Genomic DNA, 22,276 nt, shown 5'->3' on the forward strand with positions numbered 1-22,276 from the left:
TCTTTCTTTCTTTCTTTCTTTCTTTCTTTCTTTCTTTCTTTCTTTCTCTCTCTCTCTCTCTCTCTCTCTCTCTCTCTCTCTCTCTCTCTCTCTCTCTCTCTCTCTCTCTCTCCCTCTCTCCCTCCCCCCCTTCCTCCCTCCCTCTCTCTCTCTTTCTTTCTCTCTTTCTGCCTTTTGGAAGGCAATTGGGGTTAAATAACCTGCTCAAGGTTACACGGCTAGTTTTTCTGTGTGGGTGTTAAGTGTCTGAGGCCAGAACCGAACTTGGGTGCTCCTGACTCCAGGGCGGGCCGGGGCTTTACTCACTGTGCCATCTAGCCACCCCTTTTAGTTTCCTTTTCTGCTCAGTTGGAAGTTTCCAACTTCTCAGTGACACAAAAGAAAGATGTTGAGTTTTGGACAAGATAATGCAAAGGGATGTTGGATTGGGTCACTTCAAAAATTCTCTTTCTTTGTAGGATCACATGGTGTATAAATCCAAATTCTGAGACGAAGCCTCTTTGAAAGATTTTCTTTTCCAATTGTCCTTAAAGAGCAGAAGTACATATCTCCTTCATGTGAGCACAATTTGCTATAAATACCAAATACATTTATCTGAAAATAACTCTCCCACTCCAGTGTTCACTCTGGAAGGTGGGAATGCTTTATGCTATGATTCCTTTTTTCACCTCTTGAGGGGTGAGAGCTTTCTTGCTTGCTTGTTAAATGAGTATTCTGTTTGCCTAGGTTTATTTTGAGAAAATTTCTCAACTTTTATACAGTATACACCTGCTGGTTGCTGTAATAACATACCTCTTATCCTTGGGTGACTAGGAAATTGATTCAAATAAGCTGTTGTTCTAACTCTGAAGACATATTTGTTTGCTTTAAATAACAGTTTCAAATGTATAAGATTTAAAAGCAGCACAGTATACAAGAGCCTCATTACAGGCATCTGCTTGTTAATAAGAAATCAAAATGAAGTTCTGAAAGCAGGGGAAAAATTTAATTTATCTGAGATACTACAGAAAGTAGAAACCCAGCTGCTTTAAAATAAAAAAAAAAAGCACTTGACTTTGCTGCTGCTGCAAATGACTATAAATGGATTTTCTTTTTTTAGACTTTTGAGCTTAAGGAGTCACTTAAACAACAATATTATGATGAGAGCCCACTGCTTCCTCAGCAGTGTAAAGAAACAGCTACATAGGTCTTAATTGACTTGGAGCTGGGGAAGTCCCTTATTCTTCAGCAATGGAGGAAGATGTGATTTGACTTCCCAGGTTGAAACACTGAATGTGTTTTCCCATATAACAAGCAAGTTGAAAAGACCATTTGCCATTTTTTAGAAAGTTTTTCAGAATCTCTCTTTGTTCTTGGGTTTCAAAGTTACAATGGCTAGCTATAACTTTGTGTTATTGCTTGTGATAGAGGAAGAGGAAGAAAATGTTTTTTACTATGTTTTGGGGACTTGGTGCCCTATATAGTATCAATTCTGGGTATATAAGTTCCTTCCTACTTCTTCCAGTATTGATCTTTCTTAGTCTTCAGTAGTTTTCCCTCTTAAAATGTCTAAGTGAATGAAGACAATGGTTTACATATTTAAATCATTATTTCTGTGTGAAATTCTCTGATGGGATGGTTTCCAAAAGAACCAGAAAGAGTTACATGAACTGATGCAGAGTGAAGTGAGCAGAACCAGGAGAACATTGTACACCATAACAGCTAATGACTTAGCTATTTGCAGCAATACAATGAACCAAGACAATCCCAAAGGACTGATGAGGAAAAATGCATTCCACCTACAGAGAAAGAATCGGTGGTGTCTGAATCCAGACCAAGGCATACTATTTTCACTCTCTTTTTTCTTTCCTTTTTTTCTTTTTGGTTCTAGTTTTTTCTTGTTAAATGAGTAATGACTAATATAGAAATATGCTTTTCATGATTGCACATATATCAAACATATCAGATTGCTTATCATCTCAGGGAGGGGAATGGAAGGGAGGAAAGGATAGAATTTGGAACTCAAAACTTCAAAAAATGAATGCTAAAATTTTTTACATGTAATTGGGGGAAATAAAATATTAAAAAACAAAGTTCTCCGAGGCAAGGATGGATAGTTGTGATTCTATAATGATTATTCATCTCAGTCAGGGATGAGTCACCTATGAAATTCCTAATAAGAGGAAATTGATTACTGCTTACACCTGGGAGTGGAGAGAGCTGTGTGAAGACAAAAGTTTCCCTGCTTCCTCTTCCTATGCTTTTGAATGAGACTTCTATCCAACTATGTTCCCCCATGTGGCCAGAAGCTAAGCAGCAGGAATAAAGACAAAAGTTGGCTGCTTGCTGGTGCTGTTAATTCCACCTTGGCCATGGAGACACTGTTAACTGAAATAAGGCAGATCCTAGAGAGTTGTGATGGATGAGGTGGAAAACCTGGGTTGGAGATGAGACCAAGACATTGTGATGGTGAGACAGACAGACGATCAGGCAGAGTCAGAGACAAAGTGGAACTGGGTAGGCAACTACAAAAGCTGGTAAAATGAGGTCAGGAAACCAATCCCAACTGTCCAGTGATTCCTTCACTTCCCCATTGTTTGCAGAAATCCATCTGTAATGCGAATGTAAATTTTAAAGATCTTCCCTGCCCCTAGGCTAAAGTGCACCAGAAGCCTGGGGAGGGAGGCTTGTTTTTCAGTAGATACTTTTTGATGATTGGCCAGTGGGTCAATAAGGTTGTTACATTCTCTGAGCCAGGAGAAGGCTATATAAGCTTTGTTTTGGGACTCACTTTGAGAAGTGTTCTGTGATTTGATCTGAATTCTGGGAAGCCGTTGTTGAGAGTCCCCCGGCTTTGAAAAACCCAGAATGTGGAAACCCAGATGTTGACTGGGTATGGATGTAATGGTTGGACAGTTTGGAAATCTGTCTACTTGATGTTTCTGTCTTGATAATTATGCCTGTATACTTTGAGGTTCAGGGTGCTGACCTTTTCTCCTGAACAAGGTAAACGATATATGTCTGACTGATTAAAGTAAGCTTGTTAACCCATTTTGAATTGCTTTCCTTTAACAAAGCAGATCCAAGAACCTGTGGTAGCAGCAAACCCTGAGGACTCGCTTGGGGTGCTTGCCGCTACACCATCCCAACAGGCTCTAAATTCATCATCTTTTACCCTAATCTTTCTCTTTAACCGGGACCCAGTGTATCCAACAAGGACATTTGAGGGGAACAGTAGGGTAAAGTGTTGGTAGTGCTTGACAGTTGTTTTGTAATTTTGTAAAGTAAAATATAACTTTAATTTACTGTGTTTTATAATCCACATTGACCATGTGCATTATCTGTGTAAAGATAAGGGGTCAGTCCAACTGAAAGTCATTTCCCTGGCACAGGGTTGGGCCAGAGTCATTCAGAGATTTTCCTATAATTTCTAAATAATTTGGAGCAGTATTTCTTTTATAAAGCCATAAAATCAATATTGAATCAGGACAAGCACCTGCTACTATGAGGCAGATGTATGCTAATTATTTGTACACTGAACATATGTTGGTAAGCAGTGGGGACTATCTTTAAACTCTCCCTATCTGCAGGCTTCTTCCTTACTGCCTACAAACACACCCACATCTCCTTTATCCTCAAAAAAAAAATCTTCACTTAATCCATATATCCCCACTAACTCTCCTCCCACAGATCTTCCCCCTGTTGTGGCTAAACTCCCTGAGGAGACCATCTGCAAAAGATGCCTTCACTTTCTTTCTCTCACTCCTTTTTAATTCTCTATAGTCTGCTTTCCAACCTTATCATTCATTTGAAACTGCTCTTTCCAAAGTTACCAGTGATCTCTAAACTGTCAAATCGAATAGCCTTTTCTTGGTTCTCCTCCTTGACCTCTCTGCAGCTACTCACACTATTGAATACCTGCTTCTCCAGGATACTTTCTTGTTCCTGGGCTTTGGTGCTATTCTTCTTTCCTGATGCACCTCCTACTTGTCTGACCATTCACTCTCAAACTTCTTTGCTGGATTTTTGTCCGTGTCACTCCCACTAAAGACAAGTTTCTATCCTGTGTCCTCTTCTTTTCTCCCACTATAACATTTCTCTTGGTGACTTCATCAGCTCCCAAGGATTCAGTTAGCATCTCTACACAGATGATTTTCAGATCTATTTTTCCAGCCCTAACCTCTCTCCTGACCTCCAGTCTTGCATTTCCAGCTGCATATTGGACATCTCAAACTGGAAATCATTTAGATATCCCAAATTAAACATATCTAAAACTGAATTCATTCCCCTCAGTTCTCTCCTCTTCCTAATTTCCCTATTACTGTGGAGGGTACTGCCATCCTCCCAGTCACCTAGGCTCAAAACCTAGGGGTCATTCCAGACTCCTCAGTCTTTCTCATTCTCCCACTGCACCCCCAACCACCCTCCCTCCCTCTGCCCCAATCACGCTTAACATAGTTACTGGCACATAGCAGGTCCTATCGACTGACTAAAGAGAGAATGAAACCACTTGGCTAGTGGTTTCAGTGTAGTGCCACCTGCTGGCAAAATTTTATACTGTCCATTCCTGGTTAATTCATTAATACCAAAGTGACGATATGTATCTATACAGGTTTGTAGAAAAAGAGGACACGATCTGGGTATGGGCTCCCAATATTATTGCAGTACTTTGAATGGGACCCAGTTAGTCCAACAAGTCTAATCTATCAATAACAGATACTACGTACAAGGCATTGTGTTCCACAATAGGGAAACAAAGGTAACATACATCCTGTACTGCTCTCAATCATGTAATCTTTTCCAATGCTAAAATATCAGGAACAACAACAAATAATCCAGAAGCAACCCTGATCCAGCTCTTACACTCCACATCTGGTCTAGTCACATGGCAGTTATAGAAGTAGCTTTGCTGATTATTTCACTGGGTATATTTGTGAAAACACACACATACACACACAGCCATATATATATATATACACATATATATATGTATATGTGTGTGTGTATATATATATATATAGCAAGAGGCAATAGTGAATAGAAAATCAACCTAAGAGTCCTGCTTCTGGCATATACTATAGTAGCTATGTGACTATAGGCATGTGATTTATACTCTCAGTGGTCCAGGTAATTCTGTAAGTCACAAAGGAATTGCTGATTGACATTGGTGAAAAGAGATTCTAAAAGGAGTTCTCTATAACAAATGAAAGTATAAGTCTGGCTCTGTATGTGTGTGTGTGTGCGTGTGTGTGTGTGTATGTGTACATCTATTTGGGTGATGGGTTTCTTTTCAGTAAAACTTAGGATTCCATTGGATCCCCTTAACTCGTTTTGGACACTCCCTTCACCAATTCAAATTGCCATCACTTCCTGGTAATTTACAGGTTGAGGGAGTTGCCTGGGGGATACAGGAAAGGCTGAGGAACTTATCCATAGAAACACAGCTTGTATGTCAAAAGTCTCAGGTCTTCCTGATTCCAAGACTGGACATCTCTCCACTACACAACATTGTCTTTCAAATATATGGATAGATAATTAAATAGGTAAATAAATGCAAGCTTACAAATACAGACACAAGAGCATGTTTTATGCCAATCATACTTAAATTTCTATATCCTTCAAACTGCCCAGGGGCACTTGCAAGTTGTCATGCCCCATGGTATTACTCTTAGGATACTTTGATGAAACTATTTCTCCATATAGCCTATCCATGGAACAATACTGGTTTTGACCAATGTTGAGTAATATGACTTTCTTTCTCCTCTTTTTAACTGCAAAATATCTGGCAAATAAAAAGCATAAAATAATTTTAAAACAGAACCATAATAACCCATCTCCACTGACTGATTCTAGCTCTGGGATCCTGTGATTGTGTGATTGTGTGTGTGTGTGTCTTAGTGATTTAAAAGGGGAGCTGAGACCCTTGACTCATCTATTTTCCAGTGGAGCATTTAAAAGCTTTTTGGAAATATGAAGCACTATGCAAATTTAAGCTACGTTAAGTAATACCTGAAGTATCCAAACTAGGCCAGGAATGCGGCAAATGAGAAGGTAACTTCCAGATGCCTGAAAGTTATCTCTTTCAATGTTGAAGCCTCTTAGTTTAAGCCATTTGTGGAAATCCATCTAAAACATATTTTAAAATAATAGCTCCTCTTAACAACTTAACCTTTACTTATAACTTAAGGTAATCATTAGAAGTATTAATGATTCACTGCCCTTGAAATGTAGCATCAATGTTGAAGTGGGAGAAAGACTAAATGGCTACTGATGGAGAGAGATAACCTATTATTTTCTTTCTTGAAAAAAATCTGATAGGGTTGTCCCCCTCCCCTGAATATAAATAAATTGAAGAGAATCACTGATGCATTTTTTTAATGCACAGAAGGGAATCGAAGTTCAGAAAGAAACACAGATAAATAAGATAGCTTTGAAAGTAACACTAAATTTATTACATTTTTAGTAAAGCAAATTGTACACAAAAGATTTTCATTTTTACTTATAATCCTCTTAATCCTTTTCTGCTTGACTTTGCATAATTTTACATGTTCATTAAATTCAGAATAAAAATGCAATTTAAAATGTAAGGTTTACTAAAAGGAAAAAAATAATCCCTGATACCTTTTTTTTTAAATCCTCCTCCTCTTTCTTATCCAAGGGAGTGAAGGGTATGCATTTAGGAAATGGAACATGGGCCTCGTTCTGCACATTTAACTACAGAATCAAGTGCTCTTGAAGCCCACTGGAAAGGCGTTTTCCTTCCCTGAACAGCCCTCTTTATCATCTGTATTTGAAGGCCAGAACCACGACTTCTGAGACACTGATGCCATGACAACCTCCCTGTCAACTTCTACTAGTGCCAGGATCTAATTTATAGACTTTGTCCATGAGGTGTGGAAGAGACTTCCTTCACCATTTCAAAAAACAGGCATGAATCTATCTTGAGGAGGCCCTTCTCTGAACTAACAAATTCTTTGTCTTAAAGGAAGACTAGCCCTAATTTTCTACAAGTTATCTTGTAGAACTTTTATCTTGTAGACTTTTAACAGAATTCTATGCACAAACAATATCTGAGTCTGCATACATCTTTAACATGAAAAAGAAACTTAAAGCACCCTGTGATGGATGTCTGAAAGATCAAATTTCCCCTTGCTTCATTAGCATCTCTTACTGGCTGTAACACCTAGTGGATGGCCTAAAAAATTCAGGGGTGGAGAAGCTGCTGCCTTAAGGCCACATGTGGCCTTCTAGGTCCTCAGGTGCAACCTTTTGAATGAATCCAATCTTGACAGAACAAATCCCCTTAATAAAAAGATTCATTGTGTAAAACTTGGACTCAGTCAAAAGGCCACACCCAAGGACCTAGAGGGCCACATGTGGCCTTGAGGCTGCAGGTTCCCTACCTCTGACCCTAAATCAATGAAGCAACATTGACAGGCAGGTAACTGGTGAAAATGAGACCAGACACAAATTCTGCTCCCTCAAGAATGAGGTCTATAACAAGGTACCGATAGAAGAGTTTTGCTATGCTTTTTTTCTTTTTTGCTTTTTAGGAGGGCAATTGGGGTTAAAGTGACTTGCCCAAAGTCACAGGCTAGTTTTTGTGTTAAGTGGCTTGAAGCCAGATTTGATTTGAATTCAGGACCTCCTGCCTCCAGTGCTCTATTCACGGTGTCACCTAGCCACCCCTTTTGCTATGCTTTGTTAAGACCGCCAATCTAAATATTCTTCTACTGTAAATGCAAAATACTATGGAACCCAGGTGAAAAGAATTTATCTGTCTATCCAGCCATTGTTCTGTATTCTATAAGGAATCAAAAAGCCTCCCTTTCCTGAACTCCAAGGTGTGTCCTTGAGGTCACAGGTTCCCCACCCCTGGTCTAGCCAAACTGACTTTCTTGGCGCTCCTCACCATACGATGCTGCTTCCCCTCCCTATACCTTTGTACAAGCTATTCTCCACACCTAGAATAGAATCCCTTTCTACTTCCATCTCTTGGACTATTTTCCTTCAAAGCTCAGACCAAGGGCTCCCCTCTGCTTGAGGTCTTTCCCGGTCCCCTTGGCAGCCTCTTGTCATCAATATCCTACATTTTGTAGATATGTACATGTTTCATTGCTGTCTTGGTGCTGAATTACTTCATTAATGCTTGTGATTGATGTATATAAACCTAGGAATGCTTGGTTCACAGGCACCATGGACCTTTCATGCTGCTAATGAAACTGTTCAGAGAATTAGCTGCTCCCAAATTGAGTTTTCTAAATAAGCTACAAAGTTGTTCTGAAGATTCTGGGTTTAATGACTATTTTTCCATGGGTTAATAATCACAGTTTGACATTTAGACAGCACTTTAAAGTATGCAGATGCTTTAAATAGTTATCCCATCTAGCTGTCTGCTGTTGTATCATTTATCTGACCTGATTGTTTGGAAAGGCACCATGGTCTTTTCCAAAGAAAAAGGAGTGATTCTGGAATTGGAAGATTGGGGTTTGAATTAATTGAATTAACATCTAGGGTCATTCAGTTGATATGTGTTAGAGGGGAGATTCAAATCCAGCTCCAGCTCTTCATACTTCCAAGAATAACACTTTCTGCACCAAGTCGCACTAATTTACTTACTATCCAGGTGATCTTGATCAAACCCTAGGCCCACAAGAAGCCTCAGTTTCCACATATGTCAGATAAGGGAGTTAGGCCATATGGTATCTACAGTCACTTGTTAGCTTTCAAGTCCTAGGATTCTCTGAGAAAATAAGGCCACTTTTCAGAAAATATAACTGTCTTGGCCAAGTGCACTGATTGACTCACAGAAATCTTTTGTTTTTTTAATGAACATTGAGTCAGAAATAAGGGGGTGTTGTTATTTTTGAGGCAGCATGGATAGAGTGATAGGCCTGAAATCTGGCAGACCTGAGTTCAAATGCAGCCTCAGATATTTACTAGCTGTTTGATCCTAGACAAGTCACTTAAACTCCTTTGCCTCAGTTTCCTCAATGGTGAAATGAGAATAATAACAGCACCTATCTCATAAGGTTGATATGAGGGTTAAATGAGATAATAAATTATAAAGCTCTAAGTACAAGGCTTGGCACACAGAAGGTGCTTATTCCTTTCTCAGTCATTTCCATGTCCCATCAGCAAAGTCAAAGTCCTCTATCCTCTTAGTAAGAGCCACGCATTTATCTAGTCATGGTCTTGGGAAGAGGAGGGGATTATTACTATTAAGGAGCTTTGGTGTGCCTTATGATTAACAGGGAGGGGAAATGTTAAGAAATGCTTGCTAATTTATGTTAACAGAATAGTGTGAGACCAAGAAGAAAAAGGCTAGTGAGGGGTAAGTTTGAGATAATAACAGGGAAATCCTGTTGGCAAATTATAGAAAGTATGTAGGGAACTGGGCCAGAGATTGCTTGGTGCTTGGTAGCTTGGAAGTCCTGGGAGCTTCCACTCACACACACCCTCCGTAATGGAAAGTACGGTGGTATAAGGATGAAGGCATGACGTTACCTTCTGCTCCCCTCCCCCTGCCCCCCACTTCAGTTCACAGATATTTGAAATGCCATTCGGCTGGCTATGAATACCAAGCTCAGCCCTCTATAGCCAGAGAACTAAAATGTTCTCTAGGTCTCCAAGTAGGGGACACACTGGAGAGTGGTTCTGGGTCCTATTGGACACCCTGGGCCAAAGATGTTCTAATTTAGCCATATTTACTTACATAGTAATTTGATGGTGATATATCCTAACACTGAGAGTAGTTCAAAAGTGGAATTGGTTGCTGCCAGAGGTAGAGAGGTAGGCCCTTTTCCATAGTCAAATGCTTTCACTATCTTATCTACAGGTTCTGATATTTAAGATCCGGTACCTCTGAGCACCAGGTAAGTGAGGCATTTCCATAGCTATAACATTACTAACTAGAATCAGCACCAGCCCTGGAGTCAGGGGGACTTTAGTTCAAATCCAGCCTCAGACACTTAACACACACACACACACACAAACTAGCCATGTGACCTTGGGCAAGTCACTTAACCCCAATTGCCCTACTTTCACCCCTCCAAAAAAAAAATAGAATCAGCTTCAGTCTATTTCCTTCCTTAAGTCACACTCACTACTTATTCTTAAATGACTAAAAAGAAACCTTTTCCCAAAACTAGGCTTTTTCTTAGGGGAACAATCTCAAATGTCCATGAGGGTGGTATTTGTCTACCTAGATGTCCCCTATACATTTCTAACCCTCTCTAAGTGATTTTTGAGAACTAGGTTAACCAGTCAAACCATAGTTTAAATGCACTTAAGGAAATGTTTTCTGTCACCTTAATGACTAAAGAAAAATGTTGTACAATTAATGAAATGCCTCCTGCACAGTTGGAAATAAGAACATTTTAAAATTGCCAAATTACCCATATCAGAGTCAGTGAGATTAATTTATAATCAAAACTATCTCAAATCAGATCAACCCTTTCATGCCCAGACTTTGAGAAAATCAAAAGGGATAAAGAAAAACAATTAAGGGGCGGCTAGGTGGTGCAGTGAATAGGTGAACACCAGCCCTCGAGTCAGGAGGACCTGAGTTCAAATCTGGCCTCAGACACTTAACACAATTACTAGCCATGTGACCTTGGGCAAGTCACTTAACCCCCAATTGCCCTCCAAAAAAAAGGGAAAAAAAGAACAATTTAGCTTAGCATCTTGGAACCCGAATTTGGCTAATTACTGAGGGGCAACTAGGTGACACAGTGAATATAGTACCATGCCTGGGAGGCAGGAAGAGCTGAGCACAAGTCCAGTCTTAATATCTCAAATACTTCCTAGCTGTGTGACCCTGGGCAGGTCACTTACCTTCTGTTTGCCTCAGTTTCCTCATCTCTAAAATGGGGATAATATCCTACCTACCAGGGCTGTTGTGAAGATCAAATGAAATGATTGTACAATGCTTAGCACAGTGTCTGGCACACAGCGAGCAATATAAAAGTGTTAGCTGTCATTATTATTACTAATCAATGTTCCCAGGTACTCTCTGTTTTGGGTCCAGTAGGATTGGCCCAGGAACTGTGCCATTCCTCTGTACCTGCCTCTCCATGGGTGCCATTTTGAGTTCCTGTAGGTGCAGGCCAAGCCCTCTAGGTACTTCTCATTGTTGGACTGCTTCAGCAGCTGCTCTCTGGGATGCTTTACTCCCTGACTCCCTCCAGCATAGGGCTTCCATCCAGGAAACTCAGTCAATGTGTGCTTCACAGGCTTCTCCCCCTATCCTCACCTCCCATCTTCTCCCTCCCACCTGTCACTGTCTGGGTATCCTTTCTCCTCTCAGTTCCCAGCTCCTTTTGGCTCTCTGTGTTTTAAGAGCTGAGTCCAAGGTTGTAGCCTAGGTTTTTGAACCAAATATTCTCAATCTGGTATCAGATACAGTTGCCCAGGTTAAGGAAAGAATATCTGTCATTGAGGAATTAACCTTGTCAAGGGAACTGACATTTTCTTAAAGAAATATTACCAATGGCACAACAAAGTCCTCATTATTAGAAGAAATGGAGACATTTAAACCTTATTTAGGGAGTTTACACCAAAGACACTGTCAGGGTACAGTACACTGTCTATAAAATAGTGACAATAACTATAGAATAATGACAATAACTGGCATTTATGTCAGGTTATAAGGTTTATATTTGACCCTCACAGCAACCTTATTGGGTAGGTATTAGAAATATTATTATGAGAAGGCAGCTGGTGGCACAGTGGATAGAGTGCCAGGCCTGAAATCAGGAAGACTCATCTTCTTGAGTTAAAATCTCACCTCAGACACTTAGTAGCTGTGTGACCCTGGAAAAGTCACTTTAACCCCATTTGCCTCAGTTTCTTCATTTGCAAAATGAGCTCCAGAAGGAAATGGCCAACCATTCCAGTATCTTTGCCAAAAAAACCCAAATGGAGTCACGAAGAGTCAAACATGACTGAAACAGCTCAACAACAACAGACGAGAAAACTAAAGCTTTGAAAGCTTGAGAAACTTTCCCGGGATCATAAAGTTGGGCATTCCCTGGTCCCAGTTAGGAGTGCTCCCTCTCTGCCACCCCCATGCATTTGGACATTTTATCATTTAAAGAAAATAAACTTAGAGAAGGCAGGATACTTTTTCAACTATCTAAAGGTCTGTTGTGTGAAAGAGGAAGAAGACTTGTCCTGGGGGTGGCTAGGTGGTGCAGTGAGCAGAGCACCGGCCCTGGAGTCAGGAGGACCTGAGTTCAAATCCAGCCTCAGACACTTAACACAAAACTAGCCATATGACCTTGGGCAAGTCACTTAACCCCAAATTGCCCTGCCTTCCCCTCTCCAAAAAGCCAAAAAAAAAAAAAAAGGACTTGTCCTGCTTTGTGTGATGAAGGGATCCCATTAGAAAAGACTCATTCACTCAAAAACCATTAAGCCGGTGTTTGGAGTATTTAATTGGCTGAAGCACATTGAATTTGCTGATGACACAAAGCTAAAAGCAGAGCTAGCACAATGTATGATAGAACCAAGCTTCCAAAAAGATGTCAGAACATGAGGAACTTGGGCCTTATTGAATAAGATGAATTTAACAGAAGTAAATTTAAAGTTGACACTGCCTCAAAAAATCTTCATAAGCATAGGTGGGTATAGAGAATGGGTATTTATCCTCTGCTCATGCTTTCACTCTTGGCCCTATGCTCACAAGTAGATTATTGGGGAGGGGAGGCTAGAGAGCAATTCAAATGAAAAAGATCTGGGATTTGGAGTGGACTGCAAGATCAATTTGAGGTAACAATGTGATATGACAGCCAAGGAAGCTAATGGAATTTCATGCTGTAATAATAATAATAATAACTAATATTTATATAATGTTTTAAAGTTTCTAATTGCTTTACACAGTCTCTCATTTGACCCTCACAACAACCCTGGGAGTTAGGTGCTATTATTATTTCCATTTTACAGATGAGTAAACTGAGGCAAAAAGAGGGTAAGTGATTTGCCTCACATCACACCGCTAGTAAGTATCTGAGACTAGATTTGAACTCAGATCTTCTCTACTTCAACATTCTACCCATGTTGCACAATGACAGCACTAGTGTATTCTACTCTGGGCAGACCACCTCTGGAATAGTGTTTTCAGTCCCCGGTGCCACATTTAAGAGGCACATTAATATGTCAGAGAGTATACAGAAGACAGCTAGAAAAGCTAAGGACCATTAGTGTATGTTGCATAAGGGTCAGTCAAAGCAACTGTGAGCATCTCATCATTTAAAAGGAAAAAGAAAAAAAAACCCAAGGAGGCAGGATAACTTTCCAAATATCTAAAGGGCTGTCATAGGAGAGAGGGAACAGACTTGTTCTGCTTTATGACAAAGGGTGAGAAGACTGGTCACAAAAGGATAAAATTTTCAAAGAAGCAAATTTAGACTTTATACAAGAAGAAAATGTCTAATAGAGCCACCCATGAATGCCATGAGTTGCCTCTGGAGGGACTCAGCTCTCCTAATCTAGAGGCTGGAGAATGAGACAGGAGGGATTTTTGTTCAAGCACAGACAGGTTAGACAAGGCGGCCTCTGAGGACCCTTCCAACTCCTAGACTGCGATTCTATGGCTAAATCAGTTGCAAGCCAATCATTACAGGAGCCACGGAAGTGACTGATCAAGAAAGCAGTTGAGTGGTGAGGGTCTTCATTACCAAGTCCTGAGATAGAAAAGAGTGACTTTTCCCAGGATGACTGTCTATGAGATTACTTTGACACTGACCCCTCAGAGGCGGTGGGAGGGAAGCGGAAATTCCATCATGAGTAACATCTACATACAATGATTACTCCTGTCAGATTGTTATTTATCTCCACTCACCTTGTCACAGAAGACCTTGATCTGGCAGTACGCTCTGTGAATGGGTTTATTGCTTCGATTGTTGTAACTGTATGTGTCGATCTGAATCATCAAAGGAAGCCCTTTCACCCCTTTTTGGGAGGAGAAGTCTGTACTTAGGCAATTCACAGTGATGAAAATCTGAGGTGGGGAGAGAGAGAGAAAGGAAGAAAGAGGGAGAGAGAGAGAATGCATAATGAGAGAGCACAAGTTACCACAAAAATACATACACATCCAACTGAAAATCGAAATGCTAGATGCACACAGTGGATAGAGCTCTATCAGGAGGACCTAGGTTCAAAGCTCCACCTCAGACACTAATAGTTGTGTGATCTTGGGCAAGTTTCTTCATCTGTAAAATGAGGGGGCTGGATTCAACCTCTAAGATCCGTTCTGTCTCTAAATCTGTTCTTAACTTGGAGTTGCCCCCCCATGGGGTATGTTGATAGATTTTCGGGGTCTCTGAACTTCAATGGAATAAAAAATCTTACACCTTTACTCTCATTAAGCGCTGACATTTAGCATTTCCTTCAATTATTTAAAAATATTATTCTGAAAAAGAGTCCATGGACTTCACCAGAATTCCAAAGGGGTCCAAGAGAAATAAAAAGATTAAGAACTCCTGCTCTAAAAGCAAACAAACAAATTAAAATTTAAATTTAAAAAAGGGGGGGGGGCGGCTGGGTGGTGCAGTGAATAGAGCACAGGCCCTGGAGTCTGGAGGACCAGAGTTCAAATTTGGCCGTAGACACATAACACTTACCAGCCATGGGACCTTGGGCAAGTCACTTAACCCCAATTGCCCTGCCCCCCCCAAAAAAAGCAAAAAATAAAAAAGAACTCCTGCTCTAAATCTATGATTCTATGAATATGCTGGTATTCCAATTTGTTTAACTTGATATATAATGGCTGACATTTACATAGCTTATTTATTGGCATTTATTAAGCACCTACCATGTGCCAGGTATACAATCCTATATAAGCAAGATACTACAAGTATTATTTTCTCCATTTTACAGATGAGGCTATGACTTAAGAGAAAGGACATATCGCAGCACTAGTCTATAGCCACAGTCTCGGAGGCATGATTCAAACCCAAGTCTCTCCTGACCAAAAATCATTGTTCTTCCCAGCATGGCTCTCTTAAAAGGATAAGGTGTCTTATATTCAAAAAGTTAATGCTCTAAAATAACAAATTCTTAACGGTTCCCCCACCCTCTCCCATCTTGGGTCTTTAAGCTGACAACAAAATAACAACAATTTAATCTAAAATGCTTCTTTACATTGTATCACCGAGTTCATACTGATAGGGCTTTGGGAGGAGGAGAGAGGAAGAAGGAGGGAGGAAACAAGGACGAAGCCATCTGCTTTCTTAAGAAGCACCACAAATTATATTTTCTTTCACAGATGGATGCCAGTCCCAGTTTTTGTGACCTTGAGTAACCAGCTGTGCGATCTTGAGTGAAGCAATTATATTTTCATAATATTATTTTGGTATAGAGTGAGGGTTGTTTTTATTATTTATTTATTTTTTTGAAAAGCAACCATTTATTAGAACCAATACAAGAGTATGAAAAGAGGGGGAAAAAGAAGGTGGTGGAAGGGGTGAAAATGAGGTCTGCATTGGATGTCAGTTGTGGAAACTCATAAATGCCTATTTTTTAAACACTTACATTTAAAAGGTATAACATACATAATTTTCCTTTAAAAAATTGGCCAGACTTGGCCCAAATCAAACCAAGAGAGCATACTCCAAACTCCCCCACAAAACAAAGTCCATTAAAAATTCAATCTCCCATTTACCATCCAGACATCTGGCTCCAAATTGTGATCCAATCTGCTTCGGATGGTACAGAAAGCCACCTTGAAGTCTGGCGCCCAGAGATGCACCAGCCTCTTGGGCCAGCGTGGCACCCAGTCTGGGGGGATGGCAGGGAGGGGCTACAGTGCCAGTACTGAAGTTCTCATTCCTGGCCTGTGGCAGCCGAGCACTCTCCACTGTCCAGACTTCTCATGAGCTGTGCTTGGCATTTCCAATGCCGGGAGAAGAGGAAGGAGAAAAATCCGTGTAACACAAAAAGGAACCTGTAACAGCAGCAAGGGACCAAGACCTTGTGCTTTTTTGTGGTCTCAGATCCAGGGATGAGGGTAAGAGGAGGCAAAAATGGGTCTTACTGAGGGCAGGGACTGGATGAGTCCCCTGAAACTGAGAAAGGAGCATGTCTGGGAAAAGACCCATAAGCCCATGTCTGGGAAAACAAAATAGGGCCCAGAGAAGTCATTCCAAAGCAGACCAGTAAAAACAATGTCAGGTCTATGTTGTGAACCCTGGGGAAGAGAGAAAATAGATGCTGAATATAATGGCTTGGATGGAGCATTAAGGCAGCATTCACACTCTAGTCTGGGAGTGTTAAATGTAACAATACTCTACCGATGTGGCAATGCCCACAGTCTTCCCTTACATAGGAAATAGGAAGGGGAGGCACACAAGATCCCAGGAGGAAGCTTGGGAATGGATTCCATAAAGGTGGTGGTGAGGACGTGGCTATCCTAAGATCAGAGCAGTTGTAAATGTATGGATACAGTCAAGAAAGAATGGAATCAAAACTGTTTAGGTCATTTCTGCTCCTGGGGCAGGCTGGGCCTCTGTTCTCAGAACATGGGAACTAGAATTCAGATACAAGAGAAACACCCCCACCTTCTCTGTGGAAAGACAAAGAAAACAGAAAGTGCCTCCCCACGAGGGTCGTTTGTAACCTTTTTTTTCTGTCATGAATCATTTAGACAGACCTGTGAAGTCTATTGTTGTAGTTCCGCCGTTTCAGATTCTTTGTGACCCCGTTTGGGGTTTCCTGGGCTATAAACTATAATAGTTTACCAATTCCTTCTCCGGTTCATTTTACAGATGAGGAAACTGAGGCAAAGGGGGTTAAGTGACTTTCCCAGGGTCACACAACTAGTAGGTGTCTGAGGCTAGATTTGGACTCATGGAGATGAGTCTATAAATAAGGTCAAATGCAGCTAGGTGGTACAGTGGATAGAACACTGGGCTTGGAATCAGAAAGACTCATCTTTGTGTGTTCAAACCTGGCCTCAGACACTTACTAGCTGTGTGACCCTGAGCAAGTCACTTAAATCTGTTTGTCTCAGTTTCCTCATCTGTAAAATGAGCTGGAGAAGGAAATGGCAAACCACTCTAATGTGGCCAAGAAAACCTTAAATGAGGTCATGAAGAGTCAGTCATACAACTGAAACAACAAGCAAAAAGCTTATCAAGACATATAAATAAGGTTATAAAAACTACAAATACCCCTAATCTAGAAATTTTAGGGAAAATAAATCTAGTTATTTATTCTTATGAATGGCTATTGGTAACTATAGATTAAATATTGATAAAAATTCAATTTTTGCACCTTCCAACAAGTGTTGCAAATGAAAACCTTGACATGTTAAGAGCAAATTATGAGGAAAGAGTAGTATTAAGAAAGTAAACAGCAGAGGACAAAACTTCAACTCAGAAGATCCAGGTTCAAGTCCTGATGCCAATAGATACTGGAGAAAATTAATCTCTGGGAAGCTCAGTTTTCTCATATATAAAATACTGATAATATATAAGTACTACATATCTCACAGAGTTGTTGTACTTAGGATATATATTTTAAAAGGCAAAAACAGTACCTACCTTCAAGGGGCTTACATTCAAATGAGGGAAACAACATGTAAATAAATAGGTCCATACAAGATACATGAAAAGTAGATGCAAATGAACCTGAGAGGGAAAGGCCTTAGTTGCTGAGGGGACCAGGAACTTTTATAGATGCTTGAGCCCAGTCTTAAAGGACACTGAGATTCTAGAGGCAGAAGTGAAGAGAAGTAGCCATAATGGATAGAGAGTTGTCCTTTAAGTCAGGAAGACCTAAGTCTGGATTTTATCTCAGATACTTTTGGTTTTGCGACTCTAGACAAGCTACTTAAAATCTTATTGCCTCAGTTTCCTCAACCATAAAATGGGAGAGTTGGACCTGATGATTTCTAAGGCCCCTTTCATCTCTTAAGTCTATGAACCTATAGCCTTATGAGTATGTTTCAGTCAGGGGAGCCGAGTCTAGAGATGGACCAATGTGTGAAGCAATAGAAAATAGGTCACTATGGCTGGATCATATAGTATACAGAGAGGAAAACAGTGTAAAAAAAACCCCTAACAAACCATAGAGAGGAAGAAAACAGGCTATGAAGAGCTTTGAAATACCAAATGCAGAATTCTGTATTTGATCCTTGAGGTAACAGGGAGCCACTGGAGTTTAGTGAGAAGGAGGGACACCCCAGGAGACCTACATTTGAGGCAAATTACTTTTCATCTGCAATTGTCATTCAGTCATTTCAGTAGAATCTGACTTTTCGTGAACCCATTTGGGGTTTGCTTGTCAAAGGTACTAAAATGGTTTGCTATTTCCTTCTTCTCATTTTACAGATGAGAAAAATGAGGCAAACAGGATTAAGTAAGTATCAGAGGTCGGATCTGAACTCAGGTCTTCTTAACTCTAAGCTTGGCACTCTATCTACTTCACTACCTAGCTGCCCTATTTTGGCAGCAGTATGGAAGACAAATTGGAATAGAGAGAGACTTGAGGCAAGGCAGATTAAAAGGCTTTTGGAGAAATAGTGTGAGGAGGAGAAGATGGGGAATGACATCCATATCAGTCACGGGTGCACCCGGAGCCCAGGTTCTGCGCTACCTCAGTTCACTCTTGGTATTATTACCACAGGGCTCAATAGAAAGGGTAAAGGATGCTGAGAAAGAGTGAAACAAAGCTTGAGAAGATCAACATCGTCTGAAACCAGAACCCAAACCCAAAACGGCATCTGCTTAAAAAAAAGGGAGGGAAGTTCTTCAAAGGGAAAGGTGGAAGCTGGTCCAGATGGGAACAACTCTGCAGAAAACAGATCAGGCACAGAAAGTTCAAGGGGCTGAAGACACCAAGTATATTCTGGGAATTTTTGTTAATTGTACTTCTAGTGATGGTACAATTTGAAATATCATTTTTATCAAGTCTTGTCCAAATGCAGAATTTTGTTTCACTTTTTGTCTCAGCTATGTTGTTAGCAGACCAAACACTTTATTATTTTGAGGGCAAAGACCACCTGTCACTAATAAGATGCCTCAGAAGCTGCATTAAAATGGGTAATGATTTCTTCCCTTCTAATTCTTGAGCAGATTTCTTCTGGACACCAGAAAGAGATTCCCTGACACACATACACACAGCAGATGTACTAGTATGAGTACTGGTATGATCATATACACATCTACATATATACACATATACACACATATACATATACACAACACATATACACAACAGAAGTTTGGTGGGGGCAGAAGTGGGTAACTTTAAAAATTAACTTCTGGGGGTGGCTAGGTGGTGCAGTGAATAGAGCACTGGTCCTAGAGTTAGGAGGACCTGAGTTCAAATCCAGCCTCAGACACTTAATACTTACTAGCCATGTGACCTTGGGCAAGTCACTTAACCCCAATTGCCCTCCAAAAAAATAAAATAAAAATTAACTTCTACTTCTTCTCTGTCTTCTATCAACATAAACTTTATTACTTAAAACACAGGCGCCTCTCAAGACTGCCCCTCATTCCCTTCCCTTTCTCCTACTGCATTCCCCATCAATTAATTCTGTTGGATACCACAGTCTTTCAGGCAATGTGGAGTTCAATGACAGCCCTGAGATGATCTCACCCAAAAGAGTGGCAGCTCCTTTCTCTTATTTGGGGGATCTTTTCTGAATAAAAATACTGTATTTTCATTTCATTTCTTCAAAGTTAGAGTAGGTTTATGAAAAATTATTAAACAATGTGTGCTAAATGTAAAAATGTCCACCTTTACTCCAAATTAAATCAAATGAGATAATATGTGTAAAGCAGTTAGCCCAATGATGCCTGGCATATAGTAGGCACTGTGTGAGTGCTTATTCCTTTCTCCATTCCCCTTCCCTTCCTCTCCCTTCCCTTCTTAATGTATAAAATGAAGTTTCTTTACTAGGTCTTATAATCACTTTATGTTTTTGGTAGTCCATGTAGGAGAGGAGATTGAAAATTGTTGTAATACTGTTGCTAATAATAGCCCATATCCTGCCTGAATTACTGTGATTGTTTATGAAAGGAATCTTTATAAAACTGGATGCAGTTTGGGGGAGGAGAAGAGGGAAAAATAGACTGTTAAGTCCAGGAAAGAGGTGATGAGTGCATAATTTAGGATGGTAGCTGTATGAGAGAATGGGGCATATGGGAGAGACATTGTAAAGGTAGAAATGACAAGATTTGGCAGTCTACTAGATCTGTGAAATAAATGGAAGTGAGGAGGTGGGGGTACCACTGAGGTTATAAACTTGAGTTCCTGCAAGGATGGTTGAGAACCTGGATAACTAAGGAGATGGGAGTATCCTCAACTATAATAGGGAAGTTCAAAAGATGGGAAGATCCTGGGTTCTGAAGATTTGTGCACTATGATTACCAAGAAATGATCTATACTCACATCACCCTGAATGCAACTTTATTCCACCTAACAAAATGGGAGTGTTTCTGGGGGAAAAAAATGAATCATTAACTATATTATAAATAAGCAAATTTAAACATTAAAAATTATGAGAACTAAGGAGTGGAGAGATTTCATCTGTAGTTATCAGGTGTGAGGTGTGCCTACTTGAATCCTCAGTTGGAATTCCAGGGCATGTTTCTGGGAAAAACTTTTTGTTTGTGATAAACAGAAAAACATCAGAGGCAGGAAAAACACACTTGATCTTTTCTTTTTTTTAAGCAATTGGGGTTAAATAACTTGCTCAAGGTTATACAGCCAGTTATTTCTGGGTGTGGTGCTAAGTATTCGATCCCAGGTCTTTCCAACTCTGGGGCTGGTGCTCTTACTCACTGCACAACCTGGCCACCCCTAAGCAATTGGGGTTAAGTAACTTGCTCAAGGTTACACGGCCAGGTGTTTCTGGGTGGGTGCTAAGTGTCTGAGCCCAGATTCGATCCCAGGTCATCCCGACTCTGGGGCCAGTGCTCTTACTTGCTGTGCTACCTGGCCACCCCAGCACACTTGATTTTATCTACCAGAACTTTGATTCTTCATAAAGCAAGAAATTCAGGAATCCTATCTGTCAATCAGTAAATATTTATTAAGTATCTGGATCGATTCCCTAACTAAGGTCAGATGTTCAAAAGATCTGATGTAGAGAATATTTTCATGTAGTAGGGTTCACGTGCATTTTCATTTTGTTTTCAGAGAAAAGCAACTCGCTGATTGCTTCAGCACTGAACCCAATGACTCATAGGTAGAATGGGAGGATGTATGGTGAACAGGAAGCATCAAGCTAACCAGGTTATGATGGTGTCTATCTTACAGCAAATCACTTAGTCCAGAGTTTCTCTAACTGGAGTTAACAATCCTCAAGGCCAGTTTCAGGAAGTCTCAGAGGCAAAAGCTTGACTAGGATCCTATCGTGTTGAGCAGCAGCCATGACTTAATGGAGAGAAAACTGGCCTCTGAAAGAACAACTGGTTCTGCCTATGACGTAAAACAGGCCATGTGACTCTGTACAAGTCATGTCAACATGCATCTGTGAAGTGTTTACTACGAGCCAGACACTGTACTAAGCCCTGAGGACACAAAGAAAAACACTTTCTTTTCTCAGTTCCCTGGGTCCATGATCTAGGGGACCACTGCAAGACCACAGGAGCTGTGTGAGCTTTCTGAACCTTGAACATCCACCCACTATGTCAGTGACCTTCTCCCCTTGAAGAGCTCCTTCTAGGAGCCTCTATTTTGGAGACGCACTCAGACCAGCTTTGCTTCATTTCCTTCTATGAGCGCCTCCACCTCCCTAGACTTAACCACCACGTCTCCTCATAGGTACCTTCTTCCACCCCACCTTTTCATCTACCTTTTTTGTGTTGTCTTCCTCTAACATAATGTAACTTCCTTGGCTGCCTTTCTTTTTGCCTTCATTTGTATTCCTAGGGCTTTGCACAGTGCTTGGCACCTAGTAAACACTTAATAAATGCTACCTACCTAAAATACATAGCATGACCAGCAGGAGTGTGTAATCAACCAAGCAGAGTCCTTTCCAACACAGCACCCTCTTTACCCACTAGCACCCCAAACTCTCCCACTCTGCCCCTTCCTAGCAGCTGCTCCAATTTTCACACTCTACCTACCAGTTCTCAGCTCCTCAGAGCCAATGATAACCTAAACACAACCAGGGCACTGACATCAATAGCTGTGTGGGCAAAGCCCCTTGGTCACAGTGAGCCCCCAGACCCTTGGGTCACTTTATAGCTGTAGCCTCATGGCCCTCAGAGAATAGTCTGTGCTTTAGGGCAGTACATAGCGAGTTGGAGTCATGCTCTCTCCCCCATCCCTAACCCTCATC

At 40.7% G+C, this 22,276-nt stretch overlaps 1 protein-coding gene across 1 annotated transcript in view; it reads right to left on the reverse strand.

The window, feature by feature from the left end:
* Positions 1 to 22,276, reverse strand: part of GRHL2 (grainyhead like transcription factor 2) — a 229,584-nt gene that overhangs the window by 40,017 nt on the left and 167,291 nt on the right. Inside the window, 1 exon segment of the mRNA XM_069080979.1 lies at positions 13,823 to 13,981. Coding sequence (XP_068937080.1) covers positions 13,823 to 13,981 — 159 coding nt within the window.

The sequence above is a fragment of the Petaurus breviceps genome, unplaced genomic scaffold (assembly GCF_028583685.1).
Source record: "Petaurus breviceps papuanus isolate PSGF00001 unplaced genomic scaffold, PetGlider_PUasm1.0 98, whole genome shotgun sequence".
NCBI lineage: Eukaryota > Metazoa > Chordata > Mammalia > Diprotodontia > Petauridae > Petaurus > Petaurus breviceps.